The sequence below is a fragment of the Triturus cristatus genome, chromosome 12, assembly GCF_964204655.1.
Source record: "Triturus cristatus chromosome 12, aTriCri1.1, whole genome shotgun sequence".
Taxonomy (NCBI): Eukaryota; Metazoa; Chordata; class Amphibia; order Caudata; family Salamandridae; genus Triturus; species Triturus cristatus.
The window spans coordinates 761,762,092-761,775,381 of NC_140595.1; the positions used below are offsets into that span (position 1 = coordinate 761,762,092).

A 13,290-nucleotide genomic window follows, 5' to 3' on the forward strand; every position below is an offset into this window, starting at 1 on the left:
ACATTCTCGCGTGCGCGCGATCGCCTTACCTGAATCCCCGTGTTCACCAACAAGTTTTCCCGATCTGGTCGCGTTCTCCACGAGATGTTGGATTGTTGGTAGCCATTTGCGCTGTCTCGCGACAGTTCGCGCCCGCAGTAACATCATTCATCGCGCGATCACGTCTTTCTTCTCGCGATCATGCACCCCGAGACAAGTAAAAACAAGATGGCCGCCCCCGCGAGCAACCGCATGGGTAAGTTGGCGAGCCGCGACCACGCAGAAAATACCGCGAATGGGCGGGAAAAAAACTTCCGCATCTTCGCAATATTTCCACGTGTTTTCCGAGATTTTTAACATTTTCGAGATAATTTGCTAAAGTGAATTTCGCAAATTCCGCCCACCCCTAGCATAGTTACCTAGTAGCTTCATCCCTAAGTTCAGAGCAGGTTCTGCTCCGTACTCATTTTGGATTTGTCTTAATACATCGGTTATCACCGCTAATGAAGGAATAACATGAGTTCTGGTATAAATGGCAGCAAAGACTGTACCCCAAGTGGTACAATCATCTACTTGTGGTGTTATCCCTATGGGCAAGCAAATTCTTAGCATTCTGTGTATTTCATACGGGGGCTAGAATTCAGGAATACTGCCTGTAGCTGTGTTATTTTCTGAGCCACCCAGAATGGCATTTGTTTGCGATTTGGGGGCATTTTGCCCATCACTGTGTGTAATGATTGTGGTGCGATTTTAGTTGCTGTACCCTGACATTGAGTTCCATTTGTTGTAACTATTACTGGTTGGACTGTGAAGGTCCTCATGACAAATTGCGTCATGTTTCTATATATTTTAATTAAATCTTTGTGTTGTATGAGTAACTCTCCTGGTGGCATTGTTTCAATGTCAGGATGTGGTGTGTAGGCCGCTAATATCAGCCATGTTGCCCCTTCTCTTCCAAGCTGGCCTAATCTTACTCTTCCTCTTAAATGGAGTAGGACACCTTTAAACCAGTTTAAATGTTCCTTGTACGTGAGCGGAACATCAATGTCCTCAAACATTGAGGTTGTCTGGCCTGCAATAGCTGTCATGCCCAATTCAAGTTATAAGGACACCAGTGGAGTTTCAGGTCCTAAGCTCAAAAGAGATCTAGGAAATTGTTTTCTGCTACTTGAAGCTTTTTACTTTGCTACACCCCTATAGCTCAGCCTTATAAAGAGCAGCAGTCACAGCCTTTTGCTAGTATAGCTGCGCGATCACACTCAGATACTGGCCACCCACCTTTTGTTCCAAAGAAAGGAATGCCTAGAGGCTTGTATTAAATATGTCATAGCCTTGTCTATCTGTGCATCCATGTTTCAAAGTGGATCTCCAAGTAATCATACCTGAGAACCACTCCAAACGAATACCACATACCCTAATTTTCTTTCCAAGAGGAGGAGTTGGCTTGATGAGCATGAACTGTGTCTTCACAGTGTCTATAATTAGGTCCTTCTTGGTACAATAGTCTAAGAAATGTTTGAGTAATTTGTGTGAGGAGGTTTCTGTGGCTGCCTCATCTGCAAAGAAACAAATTGGCATCTTAGTCCCTGTGTTGGTGAGTACCTCTAAATTAGCTTTTTGCAAACTCTCCACTATGTCATTAAGAAACATACTGAAAAGAACTGGTGCCATGACACAACCATGCCTGATGCCTCAATCAGTTGGGAAGAGGGCACTACACTCTCCTAGGCGCCCATCATGGACCCTGGCCCTGTTGTTAGTATGTAAGCCAATAATAGCACTAAGCAGGGCAGCATCATGTCCATCTTGCAGATAGATGACCATAGCTTTGCAAGATTGATAAAGTCAAAGGCCGAATTTGAGTTCACAATGAATAGGTGCAGGTCGCTGTTCCTAACTATTCTAATAGATATAAGCGTAGAGCTTGATCCACTGTGTAGATCTTGGGTTGGAAGATGGCCTGCGCCTCTGTTAGTATCCTATTGTTTTCTAGACAATCCTGTAGTCTGTTTAGTAGTACCTTGCCCAGGTCCTTCCCTGCTGTGTCCAAAAGGGGAATTGGGCAATAGTTAGCAGGGTTGATTCTACTTCTTGTTTATGCTGGGGTAACAGGATTGCTGATTGCCATGAGGCCAGAAACCTATACTCTGCAATATCTGCATTGAACACCAGGATGAGAATCCAGGAACATATTTCTGGCTTCACACAGTGTAAATAGAGAGGAATTAGATCTGGGCCTGGTGCTTTTTCATACTGAACATTGCTCTTTCCACCTAAGGTTCTAGAATCAATATAGCCTGTTTTCACCTACATACACCATGCTGTTCACTGTGGTACCAAGTTGTGAGCTGTTATATCATTGCTTAAAATGACTCACCCATTCGTTTGAACCAATATCTTAATCCAAGCTAGGCATACCACTATTCCCAAAAACAGCGATAATTTTCCAAAATATTTGTGTATCTTTTCTGTCAGCTGCCTCCATTAGCTACAGCCACAGCTTTTGTTAAATATTAGCTTTTTCCATTTGATCAGATCGTTATACTTACTTCTGAACTGCTGAAATGTCAATTCATGTAGCGTGGAGAAGTGCTGATTGATTAATGCACTATGCACTCTAGGTCAAACCAGACAGTAATTTGCTGTTTAATAAATTGGGTTTGCAGCTTCCTGACTGGGTGTGACCACAGCAATTTTGTATGTTCAATTATCATTATGAATGAATCAATAATTCTAATATTCATATTGCAGATATCTCCAGCTAGTAGAGCACTATTAAAACTGAGTACTATGCTGTTAAGAAGGTTTGTTTTTTCCAATATCTATCAGTACTCCAACAAACTACCTTTCTGTCATTTGAACACATCAATTCAGAAGGAATCCCCCCGCTTTTACTGCCAACCCCCCCACTGTGTTTGCACAAGCAGATTATATTGGGGTTGTAGTCGCTCTACCCTCAGTAAAACTTCCATGTCAATAACCTTACCCCAGATTTTGGTGTTTATGATACCAAAGTCAATCAACAATGATTTTGAACCCTGCCTGAAAGTATTATTAGCTGGAGAATCTGATGGAGTATAGCCATTTAGGAACTGTAGACCTTCTTTATGCATAAATAAAGATACAACTCTCCCCTTTTATGTAGATCATTTCCATTGCATATATGATTTTGGGATGCTATACCAGCTTTCTTCATTAAGGACCTCACTGTCGGCTACTTCACAGGTGGGGAAGGTATAAAAGTCACTGCAGATAAATAATAGATAACTGTTGTTGAATTTCCTTGTGGTGATACATTTCTCAATATAATCATGCTCCTCATCCTAGATGGTCTGAATTCCAGGTCCCAAAGAGGAGGTATATAGACATTAGGAATATCTATACTACCAAGATCATTACCAATATGCGATAGTCTTAAACACAGGATATTTCAGTGACAGTGCCCTACAATAATTTGCAGTGATTAATAACTGAACTTGCAAGAAACATAACTTGAGAGACCCCCCGATTGGCCTGCCTTTCCTAAATCATACTGTGGGTTGCGAAATTCCATAAAGTAATCTATTGGGTTCGCCCTTTGAGACCATGTTTGTTGTAGACAGCAAATATCATGTTGTTTCATAAAACACACCCATTCCCCATGACTGATTTTTCAATTTTGGCCTTTAATATTGCATGTAAAAATACAGAGTGAATCGTCAAATCTCCTATTGGGGAAAATACCTATATCCTGAGTAGTTGCAAGCTCAACATGGGGTGTGTTGGGGCCAACATTGATTAATAAGTATTCTCAATTTCTGTGGGTTTCCTTTATACCTTTCTGGGGCTCGTCTGTATACGCATCACTATCTGTGGTATTTCTTTATAAACTATAACCTAATTTTGGTCTTCCCCAGAATCAGTTGTTGGGAGAGAAACAGTGAAGGCAGGTACTATATTTTCTCAGCCCAAAATTCCCATTAATTGTTAACAGGACCAAATACTTTATGTAAGGTTCCCATAACCTTTCCTATATCATCCAGAGAGAGGGTGGCTACATTTACGGTAATTTTTTATTTGTGGGTTTCCCAATTTATCACGAACTCTTGGGACTTACCAGAAGTCCTTGTTTGGTGGAAGGATCATGAATAAGCTGAGGGTTGTCCCAGCTCATCAGAAATGCCCTCCAGAACCACACAAATTCAATGTGAATCATGAATACCCAAGGGGGCCAAAATGGGGATATGAACAAAAATAAACCTGGTGCAAGGCTTCGTCACAGACAGATTTCAGTAAGCCCAACATCTGTATTCTGTTCCACTATGATTTGCTAGATTCTAAATTCACTCTGTTTTAAAGCAAACTAATACCTGGTTCACAAATGTACCATTTTCAGCTAATCTCCATTTTATGTTTTATAAGACTTAAGTAATATATAAACAAAAAATAGTGAAAACTTTTTACGCTGTCATTGTCCATAGAGGTGATGATGAAAATGTGTGTTAAATAACTCACCCTACTCTATACTCTCTAGAAAAAAACAATTAAAGTGTCACAGTATCATAGGCAGTGAGTTAACAGCACTCACAACACAATAATGATCACAAAATATGCTGAAAGCTCAGTCTTCAGCTTCTTACAAAATGATTCCCAGTTCAGCAATGTTCTTTCCATATAGTGATTTACATTCTCAGTCACAAGCAAATCCTTATTAAAGTTCAGGAAAAGGCATTAATGGATGAAAGTACACCCTGGTACCAAACTCCCAAGACCAGTAGTAGTGGCAAAAGAAGTAGGCATCCAAGACAACATGAAAAACAAAGCGGGCCTCAAAAAATTCCATGGTTTCTCAAGATTCCAGTGGCAAGTTTGGGTAGTGATTTGATTTACTTTGCTTTCTCCTTTCATACTAAAAATTCAAGATGGCTGCTACCAGTAAATCAAGCAAGATGAGATTTCCAAGTCTCACAACATTTTGTTTTAGTTTCACTTTCACTTTGGGGCATCCTTGTTCACAATGACCACCGTCTAGAATGAGGCATCACTGCAACCAAATTCCTGCAATGGAAGCGTGTTAAGCAATCTCACAGTAAGATTAAATTGCCTTTTTTTACAGTCTGTGAGCCCACCTCTGTGTTCATTTTTAACCTTACATGCAATCATGACATTAGCCTACTGGAGGTTCAGGCAAAGTCTAACTTTTTAAAAGTTATTTTTCTCAACTATTTATTACGAATCCCAAAACAAAGATATCAGAATTATTAGTTCATCTGAACGTTAGTGTGCATGTAACAATTTTAAATACCAGTCACACTACCTAGGGGCCGATTCCGATCCTGGAAAAATATTCCCCGTACGAATCGTATCTGGATTTTTTACCGCACGAATCGTACAAGTCCTGTACAAACTGGCAAGTACGATTCGTATGTGAAAAAGTCCATACGAATCGCATTGGGTAAATTCCCCGACACGTCCTCGGGTCGGGAAAAGTGTCCGACACGTCCCCGGACAGTTTTACGTACGAATCGGAAAACTGAAGTCCGAGCGCGCAAGTACGATCCGTACCGTCCGTCCGATTTTACAACCGTATGGAAAAAAGACCGTTCGGAGCGAACTCCTATAGCAACCATGAACACGTCCAAACAGGTGCCCGGTACGCGCCGAACACCCCCCCCCAGCCCCCCGTATGTACGTGCCATCCCCCCCAGGCCCCCATATGTACAAGCCGTCCCCCACCAGCCCCCCGTATGTACGCGCCATCCCACCCCAGCCCCCCCGCGGATGTACGCACCGTACCCCCAGCCCCCCGTGGATGTACGCGCTGTACCCCCAGCCACCCCGCAGATGTACGGCGCGTACCCCCACCCCCGTAGGTACGGCACATACCCCCACCCCCGTAGGTACGGCGCGTACCCCCACCCCCGTAGGTACGGCGCGGACCCCCACCCCCGTAGGTACGGCGCGGACCCCCAGAGCTACGTGCTGGGGGTCCGCACCGTACATACAGGGGTGGGGGTACGCTCCGTACATACGCGGGGGGCTGGGGGTACGGCGCGTCCATCCGTGGGGGGCTGGGGGTACGGCGCATCCATCCGCGGGGGGGCTGGGGGTACGCTTCGTACATACGCGGGGGGCTGGGGGGATGGCACATACATACGGGGGCTGGGGGGGACAGCGCACACATATGGGGGCTGGGGGGGACGGCACGTACATACAGGGGGCTGGGGGGGGACGGCACATACCAGGCCCCCTATTCCGCTCGCATCGCGGCGTAATTCGCTTTTCCGGCACTTTTTGGGTGCCGTAAAAATATTGCCGTCCGGACTGCTGTCGGTACGAATCATACTTGCTGGTACGTAAAAACATGCCTAACTCCGTCCGGACGTCACGTCCGCGGTGTCCCGGATCACATTCGTATGTATTTTGCAGTCGGTCGGTGTTTTTTCCGACTCGTACGGAAATGGTGTTTCCGTACGAATCGTACTTGCAAGTTTGTAGGGTTTTTTTCCCGAGTACGAATCGGACAGAGAAAGCGCTCCGACCGACGGTTCATACCCGGTTTTTCCAGGATCGGAATCGGCCCCCTAGTTTGCTACAAGGCCTACTTATGGATGAGTTACTTAATATTTAAAAGTCAGATTCATTCCTGTAAAAATTGTTATTTCGACAGGTGTGCATGCAGTTTTAAAAGCTGCATCAGTCAGGCTCTGCAACTAGAAATTAAGTCATGTTATCTTTGTCAGCCTAGAGGAAGACACAACATACGCAGGAGTCCATAGATGGCATTTAACTTACCATGTCCTTTGTTTGTTTTTCCTGCACCATATACTATGGCCCTACAGAAATCTTAAATATGCCAGTTGGGGATTAGCCAATGTTACCATGTTTTAGGTGTCAGAGCAGATAGATAGGAGACTGCACAGTGGCGGCTCCAGTGTGCAGTTGACCAAAACAGCAATACCAGTCATCATACAAAATGGAGGTGATCACTCAAAAAGAGTTTTTTTCACGCTCCACCACTCCCTAGAATCTAGTAACTCTGCCCTGGCCTAACCTTGTAACCCACCTGTTCTACAGTACCTCTTCCCATACTTCTACCTACATCTACTAAAGTGCTGATACCTTACCTTAACCTAGTTTCCCCAGCATCTCAATATACTTAATCCTCCACACGTATATATAACCAATAGACCTGCCTTTACTCTAGCACTTCTATGACGCATATGCCACAATACCTCAGACGCTGCATACACAAAAATACAATAATGCTTACATTTACCATTTACCACTACCCCAACTTTCACTTATGCTGTCTACCTAAACCTTAGTACCTTTACTTTTATCATAGTACCTCTAACAATATCTATACCCTGCATCCTCAAGTCATTGTCCATAACCTACACATTTGATCCCAACTATACTCTAGTTTATTTACTCCTTGCTACATAATGTACTACTATCCCTACCTGTTCTCTTCAACTACTGCTCAGCCCATACCCCATGCTTATGAAACTGCACATACTCTAATACCTCTACCTTACCTCCACATTTAAACCCCTACCCCTACATATACAGTATTACCTCCACCTATAAATAAACAATTTGCATCTACCGCAAATAGGATCGCACTGCTACCCCTACCTGGACCCTACTGCCTCTACCCCGTCTCTCTACATCATAGTATCGCATTCCCTACCCAAACCCATGCACCTCTTCCCATATGTATGCCTTAATATTACCTCTAACTATGTCCTTTTGCAATTACCCCTACCTATACCGTGGTATCTCTGCCCCTAGATTTAATCCTGAGCCTCCGCCTATACCTTAGTACAACTACAATTACAAATCTGCTAGTACCTATGCCCATCCTTATAGTCGTATTTTAATGTCAACTAATACTCCATTATCTCTTCCTATTTTCCTTTCCATTAATCCAACCCTTCTTTTCCTAAACACTTTTTCTGTACTATGTCTTGTCCAACATTTGGTGTTTGCTTTTTTTTTTTTTTTTAGGAAAACGGTTTTCCTCATTCAGGAAATTAACTCAACTGGTGTTTCACTATTTTGAGGTGCCAGGCTTAAGTTTTTATTTTGGAATTTCTTCTAAAGAGACTTCGGGGAAAACGTATTTAAGCATTGAAAGGGCCTAATATAGAGATCAGCGAATGGGATACACTGTCACAAATGTGATGGATATTTCATCCACTAAATTACAAGTGCTATAGCATATAATGCAGACAGGATATCCGCCCTGTTTGTGATGGAGTATCCTGTCCGACAAAGTCTAAATCAGGTCCTTTGTATCCTTTGAATTGCTTTTTTTCTCTTGTGTTATCTAAAAATATTCACTTGTTTAAATAATGTTAATATAAAGCACTTTCATGAAACTGGCTACAAATATAAGGGGTCTTGGGTTGATTCCTTTCATTATTCAGCAATAAATGTATTCCTATGAAGATAAACAAGACTTCAGATTGCCAATGAAAATGTCCAATTTCCCATACAATTCATTCTCGTCCATTGAACTTAATTCAATACACTCTTTACCTTAGTTTTGTTGCTCATGAATGAGTTCTGTAAACTCTGATTTTCTATTCTTTTATGATTTGTTATTGTTCTTTCTCTCAGGTCCCACTCTCCTTGTGCAGCCCCAGTTGCTCCACTGGGTTCAGAAAAGCTTCTAGACCTGGAAAACCATTGTGTTGCTTCCAGTGCATCCCTTGTTTACTGGCTGAGATTTCTAACCAAACAGGTAGGAAGCACCTCACAGAATTGAAATTCTGAGTTTTGATCAAGAAAACATCTTTTATGTACTTTTCATTATGTTCACTTCTCAGATTCCATTGAATGCTTCAAATGCCATTGGGATCACTGGCCCAATGAAAAAAGAGATGGGTGTGTGCCAAAGATCACAGAGTTTCTTGCCTATAATGAAACCTTTGGAGTCACATTAGCAGCAACCAGCATTTTTTCATCCTTGGTCCCTGTTGTCATTTTTGGACTCTTCATTTATTACAGAAGAACCCCAATAATCAAAGCGAATAATTCTAACCTAAGTTATCTCCTGCTCCTATCCCTTACCTTGTGCTTCCTCTGCTCCTTGGCTTTCGTTGGTTATCCCACATCAGTGAAATGCCTCATTCGCCAAGTGGCCTTTGGCATAGCTTTCGCTCTCTGCGTCTCTTGCATTTTGGCCAAAACCATCACAGTGGTCATCGCCTTCAGTGCCACCAAACCCAACAGCGAATTAAGGAAGTGGATGGGGCCTCATTTGTCATATACAATTATCAGCATAAGCACACTCTTTCAGGTCCTGCTCTGTGTTTTTTGGCTGGTTCTTGCTCCCCCCTTTTCTGAATATAACACCCACACCCAGCCTGGTATTATTATAGTGGAATGCAATGAGGGGTCGTCAATGGCTTTCTGGTGCATGCTGGGCTACCTTGGACTTTTGGCCACTATCAGTTTCATAGTTGCCTTTCTGGCCAGAAAGCTGCCAGATAACTTCAACGAAGCTAAGTTCATCACCTTCAGCATGCTTGCTTTTCTCAGTGTTTGGCTCTCATTTATTCCGGCATACCTCAGTACGAAGGGCAAGTACATGGTGACCATGGAGATATTTGCAATTTTGTCTTCAAGTTCAGCTCTGGTTTGCTGTTTGTTTTTCCCTAAATGTTATATCATCTTGATAAGACCTAAGAGGAACACTAAAGATTATCTAATGGGACGAGGGAGAGGTCACACCAAGGGGGTTTAATTTAAAAATAGCTCAGATCCACTTGGTGCATATTTTTCTTATCTGCATTGACCTGCAAACTTCTTAGTCCCACAAATGTGTTTTATAGGCTATTGTTCAAGTTACTATTCATTCAACTACTCACGTCACTAAGGAATAAGTAAGGTCATAAAGAAGTTCATTTTGAAAACAACTAAATGCGAACTGTCAATTTCTTTCCTAATGACCAGTGGGCACATATTAAGACACTGGATTCTACATTATAGGTCTCATGTCTTTTTGGAATCTATATGTGTAGCCATATTATGCAATCATGGGTTGTGCTCAATAATCCGTTCTGAACATGTTATTTAAAGAGGAATTATGAGAAATTGCAATGAAATATTGTTCCTCAAGTAAGCTTTTGCATGGTTTCAGGAGAGAAGACAGAAGTGTCATGCAGGGGTTCTAAAGTGGGTGTGGCCAACATAAGTTAAGGTTATCTGGCTCAATGATAGATTTTCAGAATAACCACTAATTTTGTAAATAACTTATCTTTATCTCCATTGTATGAAACATTATTGTAAATGGAATCTGGCGCTGCATGACTTATGTTGGAAACCCCTATTGCAAAGTGTCTCACAGTGATTGCTGATTACACTCTCTTGTTTCTGAATTAATAGTTGAGCCAGCAACCACAGATTTTGAGTCTAGTCCAGGGCCAATTATAAATATGTCCCTGATGAGAGTGCTCTATCTTGGCTCCTATTGTGAATTCTTAAGACAATATCATGAGAACCTATACCACCCTGCCATATTCATCTCAGGGACAACAATATTCAACCACATTACACCAAATCAGAAAATCATTCACTGATTCCAATTTAATAGCTTACATTCAGATTGCTATTGATTGCCCAAGGGCATTCATCTTCAGAAAACACTCTAACTGGCCAGTTTTACATATTTTCAGGTGTCTTTCCAGTAGATCTCAGAAGAATTCCTTCTTTCCATAATCAGTTCAAAACCTCACATGCAAAACATGAGCCCTTCACATAGACAGCAGCCACCTATTGGAACCATATAACTAAGAAATGTAGATTTCAATGCACCCATCTGTCCTTTAGACTCCATTTAAAATACATCTATTCTGTCTTGTTTCTAAGCTCTATATATACCAGTTCTCCTGCAACATTCTCACTCTCACTGTTATTATTCACTAAATGTTTGCTGATTGTTAAATTTGTCTTAATTCACAATTGTTAAATGAAAAAGATGATGTTTTAATTTGTGTTCAAATAAGCACTGTTTTACAAGAGAGGTGGCATGGTTATGAAGATCATCAAATGTCTACATGAGACATAATATAAAAGTGCAAATAAAATGAAGATACTCTAGAGGCAACTACTAGACAAAGCCTAGAGATAATGTCAGGGCTCGTGCTTCAGGTGGTGACATGAGAAATCCTGCTTAGAAAGCAACAATGTAATGATACACTTACTGATGTGTGTGACTGCTGTTCTCATACCTAAAGGAGATGTTTTTAAAGGTCTATGCACACAGAACATCAAGTGTCTACTTACCCTTATTGGATAAGCTCAGAGTTTGGCTTACTTTCACAGGATAGCTACTACCAGGGCATAAAAGGCCTCAATTGTATACCTCCTTTGTATAGTCATCCACATTTTGGATGACAATTTTGTGATGATATCACACTTTATCAACTTCTTTATGACATACTTTCAGCTCTACAGCTTGTCCACAATTGTTTTGACCAGTGTCAAAATGATTTAAGAGATAGGCACTTCTAGAGCTGGGACAAAGAGGCAGAATTAGAAGGATTATTAGCTGTTGCCCATATATTTTCCACATAGCAATGTTAGCCCACAGGAAGTGCATCATCTTCATAGAGTAAGTCTGTATCTGTTCATGTTGTATTCACATTTATCATTATGGATGAAGTATTTTTAAATTGGATTGAAATATTTCCATCAAGACTTTGATTCCATTTAGCCAACGGCCCCAGGACCTTAGGCACATCACTTGGGGGGTCACAACTCACTCCAGGGAAAGCCACCGGCAGAGTCCAGGGCATGTTTTGTTAGAACCAGTCAACTGGGCTCCTAAGGAAGATGTCCCTGTATATTAACAAGAGGCTAGTCAACTAGACCTTGGAGTCCATTCGTCTGTGATAGATTTGAGTAGAAGCAGGTCTAGCCTTTGGGGTTTCCCCCCACAGTTTGCAGTAGGTACATTCCTCTTTCTGAAGGCCAAAGTGTTCAGCAGCTATGGTGCTTAATATGCTTCCCTCAAATCCAGCAGTGTTCTGAAGTATGAGTACAGGGGTTTCACTTTTATGTCTGACACTAGCTTGTGAGTGGGGGAAACTGACAGTCGAATAGGGAAATAGTTCCCAGAGACTTTACCTTCAGATTGGATTTTAAATTCCTAATAACTTGAGTACTTGAATCATGGTTCCAGCTAGTCCCTCACTGAAGGCATATATTATAGGGTGACCTAAAGTAACCCAGCAATTTTCTATGGGAGAGATACAGCCTTGTCACAGTGAAAATCAACGTTGGGGATTTCTTACTGCCAGGACCTATAAAATGTAAGTACACATGTCCTACTTTTTAAATAACTTGCATCCTGTCCTATGGGCATTTAGCGCCTACCTTATTAGTGAGTTATAAGTATTAACAACAAAGGTTTAGGCGTAGCCAAAAGTTTATTTTGTGAGGTTGAATTTGCAGTTTTAAAACTGCACACTCAGGCTGCAGGGGCAGACCTGAAGATATTGCTTAGCATAGTCACTTTAGTGGTGGCACAATCTGTTCTGCAGTCTACTAGTGACAATTAATCTACAGGCCCTGTTAAACAGAGAACCATATACTAGAGACGTATAGGTAAGTTAAATATGCCAATTTTAAATGGGATCAGAGCATATACACGGGGGACTGGACTGCAGTGCCTCCGTTTTCAGAGTCCATACACCAGCATTTAAATCTAGCAAAATGTTGATGGGTGACCACACAAAAAAATGTCTTTCCTTACAACTGCCTGCTCTAAAATTAGGCTCGCCATCTTCTGTGCCTTGCACCTGTTGGGAACAAGATCTCTTGTGGATGACTATAGAGAGTCTGGTTTCCATCAGGCACAATGTAAGTACAGTCAAACAAGCCACCAAATCCATCTGTGTTTTAACAAATTTGACATTGTGTTATATGATTTTAAAGTTTATTTATGGGTTATATCAATGAGTTGTAGCCAACAGACAGAAAAGTAATATCCCTGCATTTTTTAAGCCTGTAAGGAAAATGGTTAGTGTCCTATATTGTTGTCTTTCTTTGAAGGGAGAAATTAATTCAAAAAAATCATTCAGAATTTCTGACAGGGTTCTCACTGGTGTCCCTCTGTGCTATTGCATATGGACTGGTCAATCTGAAGACTGCTCAGACCTTTCATGTACTTATATAAATTGCAGATTGACCTTTCATATTCATTCGCCTTGTGCAGCAATGTTTTTTTAAAAGTAAAGCTAGTTCAAAGATGTGTCTAATAGAGTGCACAAGACCACAACCTCTCATGTACAAGTACTTTGAGGGATTTCAGATTCC

The 13,290-nt window shown here is 41.6% G+C and overlaps 1 protein-coding gene across 1 annotated transcript in view; it reads left to right on the top strand.

Moving 5' to 3' along the window:
• Positions 1-9,900, top strand: part of LOC146782745 (extracellular calcium-sensing receptor-like) — a 70,784-nt gene extending 60,884 nt beyond the window's left edge. Inside the window, exons 6-7 of the mRNA XM_085637223.1 lie at positions 8,587-8,710; positions 8,796-9,900. Coding sequence (XP_085493349.1) covers positions 8,587-8,710; positions 8,796-9,715 — 1,044 coding nt within the window. The 3' untranslated portion in view covers positions 9,716-9,900. The remainder of the gene's footprint in view (positions 1-8,586; positions 8,711-8,795) is intronic.
• The last annotated feature ends 3,390 nt before the right edge of the window (positions 9,901-13,290 follow it).